General features: G+C 44.1%; 1 protein-coding gene across 1 annotated transcript in view; it reads right to left on the bottom strand.

Moving 5' to 3' along the window:
• Nucleotides 1-25,438, bottom strand: part of ptch1 (patched 1) — a 52,412-nt gene that overhangs the window by 21,218 nt on the left and 5,756 nt on the right. The window contains exons 3-12 of the mRNA XM_086111602.1: nt 12,076-12,265; nt 11,887-11,956; nt 11,549-11,640; nt 8,082-8,280; nt 7,858-7,979; nt 6,935-7,082; nt 4,962-5,093; nt 4,726-4,881; nt 4,300-4,398; nt 2,743-2,868 (exon numbers count right to left, since the gene is read on the bottom strand). Coding sequence (XP_085967728.1) covers nt 2,743-2,868; nt 4,300-4,398; nt 4,726-4,881; nt 4,962-5,093; nt 6,935-7,082; nt 7,858-7,979; nt 8,082-8,280; nt 11,549-11,640; nt 11,887-11,956; nt 12,076-12,265 — 1,334 coding nt within the window. The remainder of the gene's footprint in view (nt 1-2,742; nt 2,869-4,299; nt 4,399-4,725; nt 4,882-4,961; nt 5,094-6,934; nt 7,083-7,857; nt 7,980-8,081; nt 8,281-11,548; nt 11,641-11,886; nt 11,957-12,075; nt 12,266-25,438) is intronic.

Below are 25,438 nucleotides of genomic sequence, written 5' to 3'. Positions count from 1 at the left end.
TTGTTAATCTTCTGATGGCACAGAATGTTGGTGAAAATGTCATTTTACAATTGAACAACAATTGTGATTTCTTGTATTTATATCACATTTTAAAAGAGAAGAAGAGTAGAATTTAGCTTTAGAATAACAATAAGTCTGCATGTGTCAAGGGGAGCGAATTGCCATTCGATGTTCATGAAACACGTGAATATGCACAAAAAAATGTATGAGGTTTGTGTGTCAGACAAGTAGGTGCAGTCTTGTGGTTGAACTTGTGCAGGTGGTGCACTGAGCGCAAGGAGGATCATGATAATGATGGGCAGGGGTTGAATTTGACAGGGGCCTTGCCCGGAGAGTAATATGGGACTTGTGTGGCTGCCAGACCGCTACGCACAGACACACAAACACACCCTGATAGGCACACACAATTCTGTGTGAGCATGTGTGTGTTTGCGTGTGAGACCACCCAAGAAGTCAAGAGGCCTGAGGTGAAAGGAAGTCAACTTTTACACACCAAAATATGCACATATACATAGTTAAAAAAAAAAGAAACTGCACTGCGAGCTGCTTCTGAAGACACACACACACACACGCACACGCACACGCACTCGCACACAAACATCTGTGCCCTCCCCCTCATTCCTCAGCTCACTATGCAGTCAGGAGTAACGTGAGAGACAACAAGAGACAGCGTGCAAAAACAATTCATTCTCAATTGGCCCACTGATGGCCAGACTGATCCTTATGACTCCAAACACACACACAACACACACACACAACACACACACACACACACTTTCTCTCTCTCTCTCTCTCTTACGGTGACCGCTCAGTGACCTCCGAGTGGGGAGATTTACCATCACATCTGTCTTCCACACATGAACGTGTGTGTTCCGCTGTGCGTCTTTGTGCCGTTATCTGGACACAATTCTCTGCCCTTTAGTGACACGGGGAGGGAAGCTAATGAAGACAGGAAGCAGGAAGTGCTTCTTGCTGAGCGAGATACACACTCCCTGGACAAAAATATTGGGACATGTGGAACATGGATTCACCCTATCGGGGAGCCTTTTTTTCTTCTTCCAGATGTCAGAATGTGTCTATGGGGATTTTTTTTGTCCATCCATCCAGAAGAACATCAGTCAGGTTAGATGTTTTTAAAGGGGGTGTGCCTCCATACCTTTGTCCACATATGCTTCTTACCCATAGCATTGTAGTCAATAATAAATTGGTCTGTTTTCCAAATACAGTTATATAGCAACAAAGTGTGGGGAAAAAAGCATGGTGCATTGAACGCATGTCGGAAAAAGAAACAAACAACAAACAACAACACAAATGGAGAAGAACAAGGGTCTCCTGTGCTGGAAATGCTAATGTTAGCCTGTGTGTTTCTTGTTTGTCATTGCTAGCCTTGTCCCTAAAAACACAGTTGGTTTACATTGGAACCCAGGCTGATTTCGTCGGCGGAAAAGTGCCAAAAGCGAGCAGAGCCATGTCGAGCCAAGTATGTCCCGTGGGGTGGGAAAGAGTGCAAGGGCAATCTGATTGAATGCTGCACTGGTAGAAGCATGTGCTCCCCAACACTGGAAGCACATTAGCACTCAAGAGGAAGCGTACATATGAATGAATGGATGCTATGTGCATTCGCCGCGTGCTGATAAACGCAAGTGTACTGAAGCAGCCCGGATCAGACCAATGGGGGAAACAGATCATATTTGACAGAGTGGCTGGAGGCACGCCATCCATCCACACATGCTACTACTCACGCTGGTGAAATCTGGCCTCTGCGTGCATGTGTGTGCGTTACAGGGGCAATAAGCTCAGGCAGAGAGAGATCACCATTTACGATGCTACATGAAAAAAAAGACGGCAATACCGTCTGTTTTAACTTCAAATACATGAATACGAGAATACTGCATTCTTAGCAGTTCCTAAAGTGAAGTCATGAATTTTTGTACATGTTTTTGCTTCTGGCAGTCAGAAATAGAGCAATCGTTTTCCCCTTGGCACAATGCTAATGAAACGTTTTTCTGCACATCAACGTATTAATATTTAAATTGATGTTGTTGCCTCCGAAATTCAGCAGAGCTTTACTCAAGGTTTAATCAGCCGTGGTGGCAATCATGGAGATGTTGCTCTTTTGGACCCAAGATTGGGCTCCTAATCCAAGGATGGAGCTGTTCCACATTTCTCTTCAAAGGTGCTTTCAGTAAGCGTGCCTGTGGCCCTGGTTTCGACTAGAGCAACGAAAATGTTCTAGAAAACTACGCCTCAAAAGTCAAACAAAACCTGGAGTTAGAACTATCACAACCATCTTGAGAGATCAGTGAAATATTAAAGCATTGACTCCACACGTGCTTTTTTTCTGGCCATCGAAGAGGAAATGGAACTTAGTATGACATAGCAAAGTGTCTGACTGCTCAGTAAAATATGATCAATGCAATTACATACACAAAGTAACTTTACCAACCAAATGCTAACATGTACACTGATCCAAAAAACAACACTTACAAATTACAGCAAACCTTTCAGTGTCCTTAGGTGACTCTGCATGACTGCAAGAAACTTATTTTTCCCTCTCAAGAACGTCTTCACAAGGTAGTTAGTTTTCCTCCATCGTATTGACCTTTTTACACTTACATGACAGTTACAAACAGTTAAATGTTAGGAAAAGCACTGCTCGATTTTTTTTTCCTTGCCTGAAACACATGAATTCTTCTTTACATTATTTCCCGTGGGGGGAAAAAAAATTATAACTGTACAAACCTGTAATGAGAACGCCCGTAGCGCGGGGATGGGAATGAGGGCGGCCATAAAGAAGGCGGTGACGTTGCTGATGGAAGTTAGCGCCACGCTGGCTCCGGTCCTCTTTAGACACTCGCCAGTGCGGTCCTGAGCCAGACGAGACAAAGAAATGACTTAGCACTTTATTAATGCAACCGTAGCCACGGGCAATTGTGTGTAAATACTTGAGAAGGAGGAGCACTATCATCGCACTGATGTTGATTGACAGTGATTGCAGTCAGCTCAAGTGCTATTAGGTTATACAAAAGAGGGAGAAAATAACGAGCTGCTACAGTATCTCTCAAAGTGAAAATGATGATTGTTAGGCAACTTTGAACATTTTTTTTTCATTAACTACTACCTCTTAAAATACACACGGATAAACATCGGGAAGGTTTGGCGGCAACTGTGTGAAGACATGACGACGTGCGGGACCACACAGGGAGCGTCTCCATGCAGGCATGTTTGTGCAAGTGTGTGTGTGTATGTGTGTGTGTGTGTGTGTGTGTGTGAGAGAGAGAGAGAGAGAGAGCGAGTGAGAGACAGGCAAGATCAGGTTCAGCTCTGTTTAGTTTTCATCTCCTCAAAGGAAGCTGGAGGTTGAGGGAGAGCAGGAGACAACAATAACAAGCAAACGCATGCCTGTTTTCCCCTACAGGAGATTAAATTCTCACACAAAAACACACGCATGCACACACGTTGTTGCAGAATCCATAAAAATGTTCCAACGTCAAGTCAATCTGATGCCGTGCAAACTGCATTTGTGAAAAAGAGAAGATAGTTCCTTTAAATTAGCATGATTTTTTTCTGTATGTTCAGAGCACAATGCGATAGTAGCAGAGGAGTCATGGCTCTACTTCTTGTGAGCATTATCGGTTTCCATTGAAATGCTAACGCAATCAAAATAGCATCAACTGAGGCCAACATGAACAACATTACTTCATAAAGGACAGAAATAAAATACTTCCCGTACGATTGAAGAATATTAAGTGAGTCTAGCAAACTAAAGCTAATGTCCCGCAGCATCAGAAGGTTCAGTTTCTTGCTCAAGGACACCTTCGCCAGGGATCGAAATCGTAACCGCAGAGTTGGGAGAGACCCGCTTTACCACTGAGCCATGCTAGCTAATATAGCTAGCTAGCGTGTAGAAGTTGGTTTGCACTTTCACTTTTAGTACATACAATTGTGAGTTCATAAATTGTTCCCTTTCACATTGCCTCTGATATTACCGCAAATTAGAGCTGGAAAAGGAAGTGCAACTTCTTCCTCTTTGCCTTTTACACACAAGCCAGCAAAATGGGAAATTGCCATTATTGTGTCCCAACAGCCATCCCGGCAATGTTTAATATGAGTCCGAAGAAATCAGCAGAATACCATTCTAATATAAAAGCCTTAATATCATTGACCATTCCATATCAAAGAGAATGGTAGGACTACAGAGCACAATGGGGGACAAATTGCTTTTTTTTCTTCTTAACGGGTAGCACAAACTATTTGGGGTGTACAAAAGCGAGGATTGTCTGGATGTTTTCGACTCACCTCAAATGGGATCCTCTTGTTCTGTCCCGTCTCACTGAAGGCGTGAGCGAGGAGGAAGATGTCATCCACGCCGACACCCAAAGCCAGAAACGGTAGCACCTGCGCCCCAAAAACAATTAATGTTAAAGTAGAACAAATGATCTAATTGAATAGATTTTGGGGGGTTTTCTCACTTATTCCATTATGTCTTCCAAGATTTATTGTAATAAAATAAAATCCTGCATTCTAATATTACTTTTATTAAAATGGTTCATTATCATTCATAATAAATAAAACAATTCAAAAAACAGAAAGATGGTTCTGTTATTTTTTTATTTTATTTGATGTTTTCTTTTAATATCTGAATGACTGGCCTTACCAGTCCCTTTTTAAAAGTCAAATGAGCATAAAAATGTGCGCACGCTTCATCCCCAGTGTTCAAATTACCTGTGTGGTGGCGGCATTGAAGGTAATGCCCAGTAGAGAGCAGAGGCCAAGGCCCGCCGCTACTGACAGCGTCACCAGTAGGACGCCCGCCAACCCAACGGCCCCCTGAGATTTGGCGCAGTCCCACCGCAGCATGGTCAGACACGCGTAGGCCAGCTGGGGACGGATGATGAAGATGACGCACGAGGGAATACAATACTCTTGTTAGGATATGGACAAATGGCCGCGTCCTCTACCATCAGCAAGTAGCCGCTGGCCACGCGGATGACGCTTATGTCAGAGAAAGACTTGAGAATGTCCTCCAGGGTGGTGGTGGTGAAAGACAAGACCTTCTGGGATGAGTTGGCTGCCACGCTCTGCAACACAGCCTGAAATAAAATTCAAGAAAAAGATCTGGAACTTAGCTTGGAATTACTAATGTTTATTTGGCTATAATGCAACAAAGATAACAAATCTGACTTGAAATACACTGCAACTGGGATTGCAGAAACTCCTTCTGAATTCTGTCCAGAGTTCAATGAAGGACTCCAAATTGTCCGTTGATGTGAATGTGAATAGTTGTTTGTTTATATGTGCCCTGCCATTGGCCAGTGACTAGTCCAGAGTTTACCCCATAGATATTAATGGGTGACCAGATATGTCAGCGCACTGTTGCAGCCGGCTAACAGACGTACCTACGTGGCGGCCATCTTGGGGAGGTCGACGTTCCCATTAAATGTAATGCATGGACATTGAAATTAACATTGTAAATCGCTCATTTTTAACCGATTTTTATTAGGTTTACTTTTTTGTCATTGTCAAATCGTGTTGTCAATTCAGTACATTTGAAAAGCAAAAAAATAAATAAATAAAAAGACCCCATAATTATTTTAGCAGTAAAATTATATTCCCAGTTCCCCTGTTGTATTTGTGCACCCCTTATCCTCCTTCAGGTTGCGAGTGAGAAGAAGCCTTTCTAAGCTTACTTTAAAACACACTGGATTGCTCACCGGCCAATAGCAAGGCACAAACAGACAGACAACCTTTCACACTCACAATCCCAATCTCACCCAAGGACACTTTAGAGAGCTCACTGAGCCGAACGGGCATGTTTTTCGATTGTGGGACTAAGTGAAAGCCCGTGTTAGCACACGGAGAACATGGGAAGGAAGGCCACAGTCCGGATACAAACAGCCAACCTGAGAATTGTGCGGCAGATGTGCTGACCACTCATCTACCATTCCGCCCTGCAAAATTTAGTTCCTTGTTATTATTTTATTATTTTTAGGAACGTAAATAAAGACTGCCCATGAACACACGCCACACATTCTAAGTTAAAAAAGACCTGTGCTCACATAGAAGCCTCACTTCAAATAAAGCCTGGTGCTTTCTCCCCTTGAGTAAATAAACTCCCCAGGCCACTAACCGAGGTGTGTCGAAAAACTCCAGAAAGCTGCCCACAAAAATAAGCAAATCAGTGAAAAACACACATAGCAGAAAACCTAAACTCCTTGGGGGAGGTAATCATGGCTGTGTATCCATTATCAACTTGTTTTTGTAAGACAGTACCATGATCCACCTTTTCCCTGTCTTCTTATCTGCGTGCAGACAGATGTCTTCAACATTGACCCGCAGTTACTGCTCATCGGGGAGCATGGCTGGCTGACACGCATTCTCACACGGATTCCCTCGCACACCTACACACTTGCGCCCACATGTGCATTTCTCTCAGTCACGCCCAACGGCGCAAATTTGAACACACATGGAACACAGCACGACGCCGGCAGCTTGTATTACGACCATTGATTTAAAAAAAAATAAACAGCCGTTGAACAAATGATTTTTTTTTTCTGTGGCGGCATCCCGAGGCCCCCAAGATGAATGACGCGCACATACACGAACGCATCGAGGTCACTGCTTGTCAAACAGGGCTTTGGTGTGAGGTGGGGGCGCGGGTGGGATGATGTCACACGCGAGCCACCAATGGGGCCACAGCTGGGAAAGTGATTTGATGTGAGATCCAAATGTTCCTAATGTATTCCAGACATGCCGATCTTACTGCTATGCTATATGTTCTACCCACTACGACCCTCCACCAGATACCATCGGGCGGCCTATCATCCATCAGGGGCTCTTTGCATGCATGTTCACATGTTATCCTGTTAGTGATTTACAATAGCATTGTTGAGGATTTACAGGAGATTACTATTCCCTTGTCTAGCTTGCCTACCTCGGAATATCTCCTCTGCCAGGCCTCCAGTATGGCCGCGGCCTTTTCCTCATTCCAGTTGATGTGGGAAACCTCCTCGTAGCCCCTGAAGTGCTCAAACATCTGCTTAGGAGTCATCAGCTGGAACATGGTCTGCAAAGCCTGAGCGCTGGAAGGAGAAGAGACAGTCATATTTATGGAGGAAGAATACAACAAGGAGCATTTTTTTTCTTTTTTGGAAAGAGAAAGAAAAGCAAACGGACGAGATATGGACAAAAGTACCGGGACACCTGGCCATTCATCTCAAAGGAGTGCTTCCACAACAAACTTTTCCCAGCATGCCTTGATGAGCCTTGTTTTTGTCTCTTTGGTGTAGGGATGCAGCAACCAGAACAGTCACTCTTCACAAATCAAAGAATAAAAGTGCCATATCCCGCAAAATGCCATCCTCTTGTAGCTAGTTCGTACACTACTTTAATGGACTAGGTTTTATGCATGCTTATTGACCATTCATTGACAAGCTTAGCGCAAACAAGACACTTGTGAAGATAAAGCAGGTGTCCTCCAAATGACCCAGAGGATTTGTCTGGCTGCTTGCTTTGTAGCTAAAAATGTGGTATATTTGGATAAACTGGCTAGGCCATAGATCACTGTGAACACATGTACTGTATGCATGTACAGAATGTGTGTGTGTGTGCGTGTGTGTGTCTTTGCATAGTAGTCGGTGCTGAAAGGGAACAGCTGGAATTGGAAGACTTCAGTGGAATCTCCTAATGACTGCAAGATTTACAGCGTGCATGCACACACACACATCTATTCGCATACGAAAACACGCACAGGCTTTTAGAATACCGGTACATTAAACAAAACAACAACAAAAAAAGAACAGAAAACACACACTCCTTCCAGAATAAGCAAGGCGCAAATCTTGTTGAATGTGTTACCTGAGCAGGGGTCCGCTGCCGTTCTTGGTGGTCCCGCCTACAATCAGCTCCTCCTGCCAGTGCATGTATTTCCTGGACAGGCCGTAGCAGCCACCGCTCAGGGTCCATGCCACATCTAATGGCTTTTGGCGCAACAAAAGCAATACAAGACGTGAAAATAAACTGTCAACATCTACGCTCAAAAATCTGACATCGAGCCCAAAAAATATACAGAGAGCACATACCTTGGTGGAGTTCTTGTTGGGGGCGGTCAGGGGGCAGTCGGGGTCGGAAGGGTTCAGGCAGGGTCGGTCCATGTAGCCATGGCCGACGTCTGCCTTTTCCAGCATGTCCTCAAAACTGTCCACAGGGAAGTGTGCCCGCCGCAAGTCCTCCAGGAAGTCCTTCGGGTCAAAATTGGTCCACTGCAATGGGTCTTTACCTCTGTGTAAAAAAAAGGATGGTGATGCAGATAAGTGTAAAACCATTCTTCTGTACTTAATTCTAATCTTCAATCAAACTGGTTTGTATTCAAGGTACATTTTTGTAATGGTCCCCAGCAACCAAGAACCCTTGGGCACAAACGCTATGGAAAATGGATGGACACGTCATGTTTCCGGGCGTTGATTGAATATTTATCATGCCAAGTCTGTACGGCGAATTCAATAAGGGTCTTGAGAAAATTTGCATATATTGTAAACTGTAAGGTGAATTAGCAGAGCAGAGCGTGGCCCTACTGCAAAGCCAAATTGCACGGGAAAAAAACACCTTTTTAAAAAAATTTAATGTAATGAATTTATAGAAGGTAGTGAAGAGAAGAATTAGGAAAAATGCACTGTACTTGAGAAACTAAAATAACAAAGTTGTATTGACCTTTATCCAAAACGTTTTTGTTTGGCTTGACTAGGATGCATACAGTTAACTCATTCACTCCCAAAGACCTTTTTAAATGTCTTTTCGGACTTGGTCTAGAATTGGCTGGTACTGAATGAGTTAAAAGTAGTAAATTGATGTACACAATCCAAATTAGCGATGCACCTGAAAGAAAAAAAAGAATCCTTAAAGTTTAGAAAGAACATATTTCTTTAGCCCTGCAATTTAAGATATTGTAATGAGTTTTATTGTGACGTGTTGCTGTTCCAGGCTTGTGGCAAATATGTCATACTCAGTTACTTTGAGAGCTGCAGTTTACGAGTTCATGAATGCAACTCTGTTCGTGTTCGTGAGTGTGGGAATGGAGAGAGACCGTGAGCCGTTGCGTGTGCTGTTCCAGTTTCGATGCCAACTGCGGGCATACATACAGTAGCATGTGTTTGGGTGATTAATAAATGGGAGCTCACTGACCAATGCCTCTTTAATCCAGAGTAGACGCTACAATATGTTAGCGTATCAAACAAGACATTATGTTGCAACGTTAGCTCAAACACACACGATAACCTGTGTGTGATAATTCTAGCTATCAGACATGACCGTCCCCATTTCAGAAATGAAATCAGGCACTTGAAATGAGGCGCTTCCTTTTTAGATCCTGGTCGCGCTGCCCTGAAAGGCAGGTTTGCGCCATAATAAGTACTTTTGGTGAAAGGCGCCGTAACTTTTGCAGACACTTGCCGGTTAACCATGACACTGTTTTTATCAGAATGCTTCCTGTTTACATCACGGATGATTCCAATTAACACGACTACGTATGTGCCTCACAGACAGGCCAGTAAGAGTCGTGGAAGATCAAGTGGTTTTGAGAGAAAAGCAAATCACCACATAAATAACGGTATAAATAAATGACTCCTATTAATTGAATTGCCAAAGAATTTAAACGTAGTCGTGAGTAGTTGACTAATCTTGGCAGTTCTACCTGCAACTCTTTTGGGAATATGTACTATGCAAAATGGATGGAATCGGACAGCAGTTGTCATATTAGTCTGAGGACCTCGTATACTGCATTTTGTCCATTTGCTTTGTTCAATTTGATCTTTCTTGCAGAAAAACGTGAGCGATAACATGGTGGCCTTGGGTGTTTCCCGGTGTTCCTTACAGTACAAACATTGCACCGACAGCAGCCAATGTGTATGGAAGCAACATGAATTTCTGCAAACGCTACGGCCTCGCAAGTAACGCATTCACAAACAAGGACTTGAATACAGACCGGCCAATATTAGGAGTAATGGCCGACAATGATAAAGTACTTGCTTGATCAATTTGCATATAACTTTTGCAGACGCTTGTGAGAAGGCTTGACTGAGACATTTCATCAGTCGTGTCTTCAATAAATCCAAAATATAAAAGCGAGCAGGAGAACTGTTTCACGATGTGTTTATGTCAAAGAATAATAGCAAGTTTTCTTTTATTTCAACCCTTGCAAAGTGACAGCAAAGAGGAACTTTCAGTGCCAGGGTCGGATTCCTGATCCAAGCGCTCCTTGTTCCTTCTAAGCTCTCCATGCCTCGCACATTCCAGCCTAAATCTCATTCTTTCTCTCTCTCTGTCATTCAGAGCACATTGTATGTGCTTAACCAGGCTTGGGTTATTATTCCCAGCCTCCCAACCAGAACATGGTAAAAACTTCATCTACCGCTTCGCACCGAAAGAACGAACTGAAGCATTGCGCGCGTACAATCGATAGGCAACTACGAATTAAACTGACTCAATTTGAGCCAATGACACACACACACACACACACACACACACACACACACGCGTGCATGCAAACGCAAATATGCTGCGGAAATGTATTACTGTTGCAGCAGGCCATTAGCAACAGAAAGGCCAGACAATGATGTGAGGCCCAGGGCTGAAGAGAAGCGATGGCCAGCGATACGCATGCCAACAACCACTACAATAGGGCCTTCAGTTGGGACGAATTCAGGACACACACACACGCACACACGCACACACGCACAAGCACTCTGTTGGAGTCTGATAGTTGTGTTGAGTGTGCCTGGGAAGCACACATAAAAGACAGAAAAACAAGATTCAGAGATCCACATCTCCTCCTCGCTGTTTTGTAAACAGACTCACTGTAACTGTATCGTGCTGCCATGGCAACAATTCCAAGACGGGTGTTGATGCCAGCTGATTCCGAGCTAAAGGTAGACTACACCTAGGATGGATTGCCAGTCGCTTTCATGAGACATCATTGCAGTGCGACACGGTAGAATGCAACAATAAATGCTGCGTGCTGACAGCATTTATAAAACAAAGGTCATCATGATCCTCTCACTCACAATATAGTGGTTCAAAAAGATGACATAGGATTGCGTTGCTGTATGAGATCCGTAACAGAAGGCACCACCTTTACCCATCCGAGCCTTTCACACAGAACACGGCAAAGGCGGGATATTGCAGCAAGTGTATGTGCTTTTACATAGCGTCACGGAATTCCACCATCTTAGCATCTTGTTTGAAATGTTTAAGGTACGGTATGTTGAACAGCGGCTATTGCTTTCAACCCAACATTGGCAGGAAAAGTGGTTCTCTCCGAGATTGACATCTCTGTCCAAGCAGTATGGAATTCCCTTAAATACGTGACAATGAGAATTATAGGTACCATATCAAAGCGAACCAAACCGCATATCTCGGTGGAAACAAGGATATATTTTGTGCACAACAAAGTCTCAATCCGTTTGGCCAGTTTCGAAGTGAGGCAACTGACTAAAAATTGCATTAAGCAGTCTAACGATCAGATTCAAGTGAAAAGAATGTGGAGAATACTTACGGTAGATAGACCATCCCGGAATGGAGCTTGGCTCCCTCCCAGAAACAGTCCAGAGGTGTGATGATGAGACAGGGATGAAGCTTTTCTATGATCTGATCAGACACACAAACACGTGCACACATTCGGGTCATCTTCAATTAAGGGTCATTGAGTCTGGTTTGTTGACTCTTTATTCACCTTTCATAATGTGAAAAGAACACCTCTCTGACAGATCCAGTCACTCCTGAGCATTATTATCTTTGTAAAGGCGCAATTTTTATGATTCAAGTCTGCTCTCAATTGAGCAGAATGGCATTAATATTACTCAGGAGAAGAAGCAACCATATTTCCCCATTTACCTGATCCATATAATGTGTTTCCGTGACTAGTTCTCCTGATTTGTAGCATAAATGTTCCAATTTCCATTGTCTGGGGAAAAACAAAAAGGGAGAAACAAAATGTAGTCATCACACCTAAAATAACAGTTCAACGTGATGTATCCAGCTGCGTGTAGAGCTCTTTGAATGAGCGATAATGGTGACATTTACCGGTTATAAAGGTAAACGTGAACTCTGCTGGCTCGCATGGCTGACTCCAGGTGCTGTTGGAGCGCGTCCACAGTCAGCACGCTGGCTCCTTCCTGCCGTGGTGTCTGGATCATGAGCTGAGGGTTGAACATGGCCTCTTCGCCGATCTTTTGTCGCGTGTACTTCAGTTCCTGGTTCACACGCCCGCCCACTGCGAAAGAAGATAGAGCCGTTGAAAATTAATATGTGGAAAATGTACGTTTTTGGTGGGGGTTTTTAAGACTAGATGTTTGGAAATGTTTAATGGTACATACGCTGGCATATACAGTATGTTCCGGAATTGAATAACATGGGTCCAAAATGTCCTACTGTAAACGAACGAACCACATGTGCTGCAAGTTTGGAAACGTTTGAAGCAGGTTACTACACTCATGCTGCAAAACAGACAAAATCAGAGCCTCTTCATTCCCTTCCAATCAGAATCATAAAAGGGCTGACTACCGAATGTCTCTCAAACTGTTATCCTGACCAGTTGTCCTGTGGTGTGGGATGTGTTGAGGGATTTTTTATTTTTTTTGCTTCCTCTGTGTGCGAACAAAAATCGATTGGGGTTGACATTTGCCAGTGTTAAACCTGTTCAATATTGACAAAGCAGATTCTTATGTATGTGGTCCACAGCGAAGTTGTCCAAGCTGTGATTGTGATGTCACATGGAATGATAGCAAATCTCGGGTCGTAGGCCGTACAATGTGCCTCCCAAGTCATTCACCACATGACGAATTAAGAGTTTCAAACCACAATTTTCAAGCTTCTTCTATTTCTTGTCGACTTCTGTTATTTTGTATTTCTTTGTATTTCCGGCAGTCTGGATGTCATGTGGCACCATACTGCCTCCTTCAGGTCAGTCTTGAGGCATTTGGTTTGGTATAGGAGACTCGTGAGTGTTGGTGGAGGTATCGTTGAGTGTGTGGTGCGTTGTGTTGGGCATCTCGAGTACATCACAAACTATAAGAGCAGTGTGGACTCCATCCATCCATTTTCCGATCCGCTTATCCTCACAACGGTCGCGGTGGGTGCTGGAGCCTATCCCAGCCGTCTTCGGGCAGTAGGCAGGGGGACACCCTGAACCAGTTGCAAGCCAATCACAGGGCACACAGAGACGAACAACCATCCACGCTCACACTCACACCTAGGGACAATTTCAAGTGTTCAATCAGCCTGCCATGCATGTTTTTGGAATGCGGGAGGAAACCGGAGTACCCGGAGAAAACCCACGCAGGCCCGAGGATAACATGCTAACCACACACAGGGAGGCCAGAGCTGGAATTGAACACAGTACCTCTACACTGTGAGGTCATCATGTTAACCACTAGACCACCGGACCGCCCAGTGTGGACTCTCATTTTCAAAATCTGTCTGCGGTTATCCCAGTTGAGTATAATGCCCATTCCATGGTGACTGATATTTGATACTTTCAGCCCACACCACCAACACGGCATCAAATGTTTTTTCTTAAGGCTCTTGTATTATATCTCTTTAGATTAGACCCAACAATGTGACCAGTGAGCGGGTAATGCAAAAGCCGCAGACTGTAGGGTTCACACAACGTGAGACGGCGCATGCTGCAACATCTGCGTGGAAATGATCCTTTGTAGTCGTGCGGAGAAAAGCCGCAGTCATCCACGCCTGACCTCAACCTTATCACATTTGTATCTTGAACAACAGCACTTTGCTTACAGGCAACCAATGAGCAAATCCACATTCGACGCTCCCACTCGAACACGCTGCGCCAGACGACGTAGACTGAATATGTGTGTGATAAAGAGGATGGCTCTCTTCCAGCTTCAGCTACCAGTATCATGGTGGGACTAAACCGTGTGCGTGCGCCCTCGGCTCTCAGCTCACCCCGGCTACAAAAGCGGTCTTTCAGCTCCTTCCGCTGGCCGCCTCCTCCACGGCACGGCCAAGCTGCCCTGGCAAAGCCTCTCACATAAACACACACGGGTAGACAAACGCATGCGACTGCACTCGTGCAAACATGTCCACAGAGGAATGCCACACCACATGGTTAATGCTATGCTAGCCTGCCCACCTCTGCTAAAGATGAACCATCGTGATCATGCGTTAATCACTGAAGAATCATAGGAAATGTTTGGGAGCGATAACAACGGAGGCATTCAAACCAAATTCAAGCCAGAATGAAATTGTAAACCCTCATAGGTAAACTCCATATGCCTGAATTTTGGTACCAAGTTCCATGCATTATTCATTCAGAAATGCAGCATGGTCTCACAGCCCTGCAGCAAGTGCGATTGTAACTTTACACTATCATGGTGCCACTTGGTATAGTAATAACCTTTACTGGAGCCAAGTTTCCATAATGTAGTCCAGTTCGGTTAGCAATCTGGCGTTAAACAAAATACGCATCGACATGATCTCGCAGCCATGCAGCAAGCGCAAATGTAATGTGATGTAGCGATGGCTCCTTCCCGCGATCCCCAATAATGGGGCCGCTATCCAGCTGGAATGCACACAACTAGCCACATTTACAGTAAGTGTTCAAATTCGGTTTTAGAAAACACACATTTGCATGGTCTCACAGCCGTGCGGCAAGTGGTGATGTAACTTGCCCTCAAATAGATACTTTCTCCCATGTTCACTCAACTCAACTCAACTGTATTTATAGAGCACTTTCAAACAGCCATCGCTGCATACAAAGTGCTGTACATGGAGCAATTTAACATATACAACAAACAGTAAAGCAAATCGGTAATAAAGACGGGATCACGTCACCACGAGGTAGATTTAATCATCTTGACTGTAGCCACGTTAACACAAAGTGTTCCAACCTCATTCTCATCAAACGAAATACACATCGCATGGACTCACAGCCAGGAATCAAGTGCAGCAGTAACTGCCCAAAAAAAGATGCTTTTCCTCCCTATCATGGTGCCACGAGGTAGCTATGATGACGTAGTCTTTACGACAGCCATGTTTCCACAAAGTGGTTCAATCCAACCAGCATCAAACCAAATAAACAGAATGGTCTGACGGCTATGCAGCAAGTACAAATTTAATGTCATCCCAAATAAACTCCTCTCTTCCTCCTCTGTATCATGTTGCCACTAGTTAGATTCGGCTCCCTGAAAGCCTTTTTTTCCACAAATCAAACAAAATTGACATCCGTATTGTCTCACGGGCGTCCAGCAAGAACAAACTAAATATGCAACTAAGAATTAGACATCCAGAAGCAGTTGCAGAGGGAGGAAACTCAGTTTGAACCCAGACCACTGCCGAGGTAGAATGATACCAACCAGATTTGTGCAGATATGCAAACTGGAATCTCTGTATATTTCGGCAAAGACACGAATGAAGCACCAAGCGTGTGTGAAAAATCTGTACCATTTTATGACGTCTTAACCCAATTTTACAATACGGCTTGGTTGGTGTAAGCGGGCATAGGTTGAATATTTGCAGGCCGTTGTAATGGCATTAAAGTTAAACATAAGCATGCTTGTTCTGCTGGAGCCGGACCACCCAGAGAAGAGGCAGGGGGAGAGGGGAGTCATGTCTCGGGGCATTAGGAAAACATACTTGATTTCTTTTTATTCCGCAAACCACGAGCAGCATTCCCTTCTGATCGCATGTTTGTAATAGTCCTCATTAATAGCAGGCCACGTCAAAGCAGAGCGACATGCGCTGACGTTACGCCCCCCCAAAAAAGGAGCACGCATGGAAGTGATTTGAAGACAGTGCACTAGCAGGCCAGCCTGTCTGATACACTCAACACTCGGGAGTTAAAGTTGACCCGCCAGGCTCCGTTCAAGTCCACTGCAAAGAGCACATTGCGCAAACGTGGGAAGAGGTGCATCCTATGTCGTCGTATTGTGGGACAGAATGCGGTGGTTGCCACCCAAAGTTGGCAGAGCAACAGACGGGACAACTTAAAGGAATGTAGTCACTGGACAGGAAACAGCACATTAAGGCCTCGGGCTCGGAGAATTCCTCACTTCACGAGGTTGCAGCGCTTTTGGGGTCAACACTTACACAGCCTCGGGGTGAAATTAACACCCCAGCTGGACCAGGAAAATGTGTGCGCACACACAGCTGTGTTTCTTCAATGACACATATTCCCATATCCCTTCTCCTCAGAAAACTGCTTGAACCCCAGTGTCATCGGCATCGGAAAGGTGTCCCTGACTTTCAACTACTTCCTGTGCCATCTCCATTCCTCACTTTCTCCCTTTGTGTGTGTGTGTGTGTGCTTACACTCTTGTATAAATTGCACACATTGTCATTGGTTTGCAAATGGTGCCGCACTCAAATGATGTCACAAACAAACAAAAAAAAACAGCAAACACCCGAACCTTTTAAATGACGCTTAAGTAACGATAATCTTAAAACAGCAACAAAATGCTGCATAGTGGACTCGTTGCAAAAACCACTTGCAGATTTGACTGCATCTTTGGCTGATGATTTAAAATCTATAACAATATCAAACTTTAAACCATTTAGACTGTCAGTTCATTTTTTTATCCATCCTTCCATCCATTTTCTGATCCGCTTATCCTCACAAGGGTCGCGGGGGTGCTGGAGCCTATCCCAGCTGTCTTTGGGCAGTAGGCGGGGGACACCCTGAACCGGTTGCCAGCCAATCGCAGGGCACACAGAGATGAACAACCATCCGCGCTCACATTCACACCTAGGGATAACTTAGAGTGTTCAATCAGCCTGCCATGCATGTTTTTGGAATGGGGGAGGAAACCGGAGTACCCGGAGAAAACCCACGCAGGCTCGGGGAGAACATGCAAACTCCACACAGGGAGGCCGGAGTTGGAAATGAACCCGGTACCTCTGCACTGTGAGGTCGACGCGCTAACCACTGGACCACCGGGCCGCTCATTTTATTTAGATATATATACATGTACATATAAAAAAATTTATGTAGTCTTATTGAAGATACAAAACTTCTGTAAACAGCACAGAGTGCACACTCAACTTCAATATTTTTGTTTTTAGCTGACACAAACTCAAAATAGTGACTCTTCCGCCAGTTTGAAAATGGGAATCTCTCCGACTCTCCTCTATTGCTGTTTACGGACACGTGAGTCAATGCACTGTAAATTATGATGTTACTCCCTTAGACGGTGATGTGAATTTGAATACTCCCACACAATGCCTTTCACCACGTTCACGCTACAAATACCAGTTTCCCTTTCTTTTTCTATATAGTATTGTTATTCGATTGGTGATTTTAGTGACTACTATAGTGTTAGGAATCAAGTGTCCTCCTGTATTTTATTATTAATTAATTAACTTTAAATTACAGTATGCGCAAGAGGGGGTCACTATGGGTTACAAGAGTGAGCTGTTTATTTAATTCTTGTCACGTCTTTCTCACGGATGCCTCCAAACAGCAGGTGGTTAAGTACCACTGTCTGCCATGGTTAAAAAGGGACACTTCATCATAGAGTCATGTGGAAGCAAATATGTTTCACAAAGAGCATTTCATAGTAAAAACACTTCACCTAAGTCATCAATATTAACCAATAAAATGAAAAAAAAGTTAACCCAAAACATAACCGACTTATGATGACATTCATTTTTAGTATGACTGGGCAAAAAAACAATTCCCACAGACAAATTCCAACATCTTGCAGTCTTCCAATTTTCACTTTCTAAGCGTGAGGCAGCCCAAATATGATGAGACAGTCCAGTAGATAGATGCTCCAAAAGTATTAGATGACCGAGGAGAAGGCTTGTGTGAGTGGTAGTATTCAGCGTGTTGCATAACATTAACCCCTGCTCCCCTCTTTTCTGGATAATGGAGGGAGAGAAAGTGGGCTTCTAAGGAACTGACACTGACCCCCCCCCCCCCCCTTATACTCTCCCTCCTTGCTTCCTTTCAATTCTGAACTCCCCCTTTTTCCTCCTCCTTTTTACACTGCCCCCCCTCCTTTTTTTTTTTTTTTTGCTCTATCCAAAGCAGGCCTGTGATTGGCTAGATCATGATGGCAATCAGCCCGGCCCCTCTGTCAAAGCCAGAGCCCCCTTTCTTTTTTTTTTCCTCCTGCTCCACCTTTCAACCATTTCTGCAGCTTTCATGACAACAGAGCCCCACGCCCTTGCATGCACATGTTGCACGCTTGACAACGGAAGCCTGGAAAACATGCGCAAACAGTCTAAATAATAAAACACACACATGGGCAACCTACTACCAAAATAAGCATTGCCTTAACAGTTCAAATAATAACTCACAAAAAAAATAAAAACTTCAGGGTAGTAAATGAACAAGAGTGAGCGCTTTGTGTCACGTGTATTCTAGTGTTTATACAGAATGTCGATGTGCCTATGTGTGTGTGTGTAGAGAAAGGATTAGCTGGATTAGAGCCCCTATCAGCAGAGACCCCCTGTGGTGGGGGAGGAAGCCCCCCCCCCCTCCCAAAAGCAGGTCATCTCTCCACCACCAAGCACTTGGGGACCTCCCATGCCCTGGGACCCCCAAAAGTCAGATGGAAAAATGACTTGCCATGTGCAGAACATGTGCACGAGAATGTGCACACGAGCCTCGCAGGATCAATAACTGGCCATCTGAGAACAGGTTTTGACACTAAAATCAATTTCATTCACAAACTACCTATGCAAATGGCTGAAGATATTGCTATGCATTATGTAAGTCTCAGATGATGCCGTATTGAGACTAAAATAGACCTTCAATAACAACAATTTCATTCTATCCATATATGAGCAGGCCACCATTTTTTTTATTCACCGGCACTCACACTATGAGAATAAAATGACGAAAACTTTCGGGTTTCGTGTGACGCCGTGTATGGTTTCCCAGAGGAAATCCTCAATGTGTCTGCTGTCCATTTGCCTCCTTCCAGTCTCTTCTTGGTTTTACGAGACCCATTCGTTCCACCTGAAACTCAGTTTTTCATTTTGGCATGGGTCATCCCCATATATTCCTCCATTTCAACATTCATGTGTCCCAATACTTTTTTCCATATAAATAAATCATGACAACCGCTCTAGACCTTGTTGAAGATACTGTTCTTCAATTATCCTTAAGGATGATACAAAAAGCCCAGTGTCATACGAAACAATCGTTTGTAAAAATGTCCTCATTGTAGAGAGAAAATCCTCCTGCTGGGCTTCAGCTATCGAATTTGGGCTTCAACTAACACTTACTTTAATCATCGATCCATCGATGAAGTGGATTTAAATGACATGTTTCAATTTCCATCCCTTTATTCAAAAACAAGACGTTATTTCAAATTAACAGTGCAGAAAACGTTAATTATGATTGGGTGACGGTTTTGCTCTGTAACATGTTCAAATTTGGGCAAAAATGTTTATCATTGTTTTTAAAGTAAGAGCAAATGTTTTATTTTGATTCAACACAACACACAGATCACGAGTCAGCTATGACAGAGGACAACAGAAGTCAGTTGTCAGTTACTTTTGAGAAGCTGGAATGCCAAGAATTTGGACAGTTTTTATTCGAAAAATGTATCTAAATGATTAAACGATTATCAAAAATAATTATCAATTCATTTGAGAGTTGATTAATTGTCAATAATCGATTAATCAATTATCATATAATCGATTAATGATTGCAAATGGTTTTTCATTTTTAGAAACTTTTTGTTCTTAATTTTAAGTGTGCATAGCAACAAACTATTTTATTCTCTCTAAAAATGAGTATGTGAGATTTGGGGCTCCCAGATGAAGTGATTGTCAAAACAATTTTTTGCTGGCTAAAACAGCACATTTGATCACGCCTGGATTGTTAAAAATGATCTGTAGGATCTGCAACTGTGTCAGGGTGTCAGCATCAAAAAGTGCAGTCGTTTTCACAGATTAAATTACCTTCGAAAAGAAGTCCGACGGCTCTGACCAGTCTTTATAGGGCAGCCGTTTAGCGGCTCGCTGCTAGCTACTAGCCACTAACACTGGCAACATGCGCCATATTATATACAATGTCAGCATACTTAAAGGGTTACACACACCCCCCAAATCAACTTTGTTTTGCTGATAAACTGTATCTGTGTATATCATAAAATATATGATGAAAGGCCTGACTGAGAGCCGAGACCCCATCTGACCCAGGGTGAAGCCCTCCCATTCCTGCAGTCCCCTGCACTCTCCATTTTCACAAAAAGGGGGGGGGGGGGCAACACCACATCGAGGAAGGATGCAGCAATAAAAGCTTGGTTTTGAGAAGAAAAATGAGAGTAAAAATGAGAAAAGATGAGCAGACGTACAGGGGGAAGTGCTGTGAAATGTATGTGTCTACCTCCATGAGACTCAAACCCCCATCACCAATTCCAACAGCCCCATTAACATATGTATGGCTTCCCTTGCCCTTGATTATGCTAATAACCTGTCCAGCCCCTGCTGCCCCTAAAATGGGTGTACATAGTAGTCGGAATGAGGTGTACATTCACACACTCCCTCAATGGGCAGATTCTTCCACGTTGTTGCCTTCATTCAGGTCAGCCGCCACACCCGCTTCATCCCCCCAGCCCCAACCCACACCAAAAAAAGTATTCAAGTTCAATGGATTCACCCGGGACTGGAAGGAGAGCTGGAAAATGCCGCGGTTGGCATACATTTCAAAATAACTGTGCCATATCTGAGCACATTGTCGCTCCAGCGCAGTTGGGAAAATTCATATCAGCGTCTATCAAATTCAACCCAGCTGAGCGCCTCCCTGCTGTTGCTTGATTGGCCAACGTCCCCTCGGTCAAAGCAGCCAATCTGCAGCAGCCATCTCTCCGTCATTTCCTGGAAAGATAGCCCCCGTGATTCCAGGTGTCCCCAAGTGGCACATTCCTAAAGAGTTGCGCACGCACACACAAAAAAAAAATGTTTTCATTTCCCCCACCAGAATACTTCGTTGTTACATGACAAGTTGCCGTGGTTACCTCAGCCGTCATGAATTAAAGGGTTACTTTGAGTTCACATTCATGGACCGACATGTCCTCATTCAGTAAAGGCGCGTCTTTGACAATGGCAAATTGGCAATTGACAATGTTCAGACGGACGTCTCCTTTGGAGGCAAGGTTTAGATCCTCAATTCTAACCCCATAAACTTTCACTGAACCACAATGTCCTTAGGGATGAGTAGATTATCCACCGTACCAATATCTGCAGCCAATCACAACGACGATAATAAAAATAAAAAAAACACTCAAACCAAAATAAAATGTATTTGTTGGCTATGAAGCACTTTTTCACTAATCAGAAGCCCGGAAAAGAAATACCAGCCAACTTGCTTGCATAATCAGAAGGGCAGTTGATTTGCTAGTTTCATTCAATATTTTGAACATGATGCAAGAACCATTCCATCCCAAATCATGCTTTTTGGGTTAATGGAAGACTCAAAATTTTCCACACATGAATGTGTGTGTGTGAATGCAATATTCCTAGAAAGTCACAGTGTTCCATCAAGGGGGAGATATTTTTAGAATAGGCTCGCGGCATACTCATGTACTCCTTAAGGGCTGCCTGGTGCCCGCGAGTACCACGTTAGTGACCCCTGATGAAGAGTCTTCAAAGAATCTAACATGCAAAGATTCAAACCCTGAACCAAAGAAGTGTGCGGCACACATGCTAATAAGTTGGCCGTTCTTCCCACCCCATTAAACACCATATTTTAATAATAAATAGTTTTCCTCAAAGGCGATGAAGTAAATGTAATCGGTGCCCCTGTTTGAACGCTCTATAAACACACAAACAACTTGTGCGACACACACACTGACACCGTCTGGCTCCGCGACTCTCGGCAAGAGCGGAAATGTTTTCTATCTCTAAATCTTTACTCGGCGTCACATGCGCATGTGTGGTATTGGTGCAATTGCCAGATTCTATGACGCCTTGCAGCGGGAATTGCGAGTGGAGTGTTCGACCATGTGCATCCCGGAGAGTGGCTGGAGGGCTTCCAAACAACTTTATGGTATGCTTGCATTGACAAACACTGACACTACTATGCTCCAGCTACAAACACGCTCTCCCTCTGCTGTTGGGCGCTTCCTCCACCCCTCTGGCAACCAGCGTCGGGGGGAGTGAGGTGAAGAGGGAGGGAGGGAGGGATGGAAGGGGAGAGAGAGAGAGAGAGGGAGGGAGGCCAGACCACCCTGCTCTCATGGCAGGCCTGAGTGTTTACATTGCCGTGGCTCACTCTGTAATACATCTGGCATTCTGAGGCCACTCTCTCCAGCCAGGGATGGGGGGTGCGGGGCGGGATGGGGGTGCAGGAGGGCTAAAAGAGAGAGACCTTTTTGGCAAAGAGAAGGAAAGAGAGAGGGAGGGAAGGAGGGATGAGGGTAATTCTCTCCACAGTCTCCTGTGCTCGGTCATTCGTAGGCCTCTCTGCTTTTTGAATATGAGCGCTTGCAAGAATGCAAAATCTAAACAGAGCGGCTTGGAGGCATCTCTCAGGGTGTCATTTGTGAATGAGAGTGGGAACACCTTATACGCCCCCCCACCACACACACACACACACACTAGATAACAAGCACTTGAAAAAAGACATACAGTATACAGTAGTCCAAAGAATTGAACATTTTGGAAAAAAATACACCTCAAGAGTCATACGGCAGCAAATATTGTGAAACTTCAGCGATGTTTTTCCTTTTCTTTGTCTTTTTTTTTTTTAATGTGATGCCACCACATGAGGATACCAGTGAAGACAAATGGGAAAATTACGCTGATAACCACGGAAACCAAAAATTGAACCTATTGCGCTTTTCTTTCTTCTGGGGCTGTTCAGTACAAATATTCAGTACAAAATGAGCCAAAAGGCAAAACACAGATGAGGACAAGTTATGTTAAAAAAAAAGCCATGATGATCGTAAAAAGGACCTTATTGTGAAATACAAAAGGTGTTTGGCTGCCTAGTACAACTTTTAAACTACACTTACATACAAAGTAATTTCACCAAGCAGACACGAACATAAATGTACTTATGCTTAAACATCCGGGATGAGTATTTTTATTTTATTTTAGCTATATTATACAGTTGAGACCTTCTTTACACTCGTAAACATGTGAGAGATCATGGGAAAATGTAACTAAAACACTGGCTGTCTGCTTAATAGGTTTAATGACAGCGTAAAATGAATTCATTTCACATGATTTCCTTTGTTTTGAAATGAGAACTATTTGGAACTCGACCCCGAAAGGGCGGTATTCAACTTTGGAGGTTCGACTGTAGCTTTTTATGGGTAATGTACACAAAGCTCCTTTCAAAGGAGGGCCAGCTAGCTTGAAAAAAAAAAGTGTACCACAGGCGCAGTGTTTCACCACACTAAATCCTTCACCAGCTAGTCTGTACTTTTCATCAACTCATAAAGTTTACAACAACACTGGAATATTATTCCTTTCTAAGCAGGTTTAATCCACATTCGGGTCAACACAAGCTTCATCTGATTTTTGTGTGACAAAGAAAGCCATTTGCATGTGTTTTATCCCATTATTTGAACTCAAACAATCAATAAGAGAAAGCTAGATTTTTATGTACAGAAATAGCACGAGCATGGGATGTGTGGCCATGTTTGAGTCGCTGCCGAATGAGAGTGGTTGAAGATGGTGTGTGGAGAGAGGGGTGAGGGCGGGGGGGTGAACAGAGGAGAAAATAGCATAGTAAGCCTTGTCCAAATCAACCAAAATTCCAACTCTGTTTATGCGACTGTGTTTGTGTGCATGTGTGTGTGCTTCCATGCCCATAAAAAACAAAAAACAAAACAGGTTCATCCATATAGTATGTGTAAGGCATCGCTCCTTCTCATCCACAAGATAGAACATCTTCCACACACACAACTGCCTGTGCCCCCCCCCAGACCCCCACTGTGCTTACAAGCACAACAACAAAATGAGCACTAACTCTGTCAAGTCTCTCTCAATCACACGCGATGCAAAACAGATGCAAAGCTTGAAGCTAGGAGCAGTTGTCCTATCAAAGTGTACTGTAATAAAAATGAACCCATAGGGTCCCTTCATGGAGTACAGTGGACGCGGGCTATTCCTGTGGAATAAGAACCACTTACACTTTACACAATATAACTACATTTTCACTAACTTTCTTGACAGGTGTGTAAACATTTGCATGGCCATGAAGAATATTAATGTTCATTGTGCAGTGTTTGAAACCTCGACCGTACCATCGGACACTGATGACCCCCAGTCATGATACAGCAACTGACCTCACATTCTGCAACTGGTATACACACACACACACACACACTTACATGCAGCACACAAACTATGACGGGTGACAGCTGCAGCATCTGCATTTCCAGCACCACCCCCTGACTTGAAGACCACCACCACCCTCCTGTTCACTCTCTCAACCATCCTCCAGACTCCTTCCCTCTGCTGTGAGTCTTCACTCTGCACCCAGGCCACAGGGTGAGTATCAGGTGAGCTTTTAAATAGCGGGGGCCTCTCCGAAATGACCTCAGGATCCCAAGGGTCTACCCCTGTGGCCCCTGGCCTCTACACAATTGCGCACCCAACCTACACCCCCCCCCACACACACACACACAGGAAACACACCAGAGAGAGAGAGAGAGATCTCATACGAAGGTTTGCAGCTTTTCAATTTCCATTACTATAAGGGAAAAAAATGTATTGAGATCCAAACACATTGGATACATTGCAATGGAATATGACAGAGGTTCATCTTTGGAGCCCATGCTCAAGCTACATCGTAAAAACACTGCGGCTTCATCCTCAGTTTCAACTCCAACCTGTGTGGAAAGCTCCGGCTTCAAAAGGCCCATTCGCAAATTCTCTCCTCACCGTACCTTCTCTCTACCCTACCCCCCACCTCATCTGCGCTGCCCAGCCTGAGCCACATCCCGAGCCGTCTTCGAACACGTGAGGGTCCGTCCTACAGGAAGGCCAATGTTTATGCGATACTGTTTTAATTAGATGCAGGTGGTGCCGCTATTTTCTTTACAATTTGGCCCGTGTTTGCCTGAACCCAGAATGCCGAGGGATGGCTCCGTTTTCCATTTTGCAGCCGGGTGGAGCTCTTAAAACCGAAAAAAAAAAATAGCGGGGGGGGGGGGGGGGGGGGTCTTATTCCTACTCCGTGCTGCATCATCGCGGATACAGCTTAATAAGGGATAATCGAGAAATCCACATCTGCAACGTGATACTCAGAAGATGAGCAGAAAGCCAAGTCAGCTGGAGGTTGAGGACAAACAACAATACTACAACTTCCTGTTCCAGCAAATGACTTCCTGTGAGTGCCAGAGGTTGGCATAAACATGGCATTTATCCACACTGTCGAAGCGGGGAGCAAGGGTGGAATTGATTTAAAAAAAAATCCTTTGCAAAATATTTGGCACTGAGGTTTGACACATTCACCTCT

This window comes from Hippocampus guttulatus, chromosome 5, assembly GCF_054856545.1.
Source record: "Hippocampus guttulatus isolate MCC_2025c chromosome 5, RoL_Hgut_1.0, whole genome shotgun sequence".
Classification (NCBI taxonomy): Eukaryota; Metazoa; Chordata; class Actinopteri; order Syngnathiformes; family Syngnathidae; genus Hippocampus; species Hippocampus guttulatus.
The sequence above is the reverse complement of the archived record's forward strand: the minus strand, read 5'-3'. Positions and strand labels throughout refer to the sequence as shown.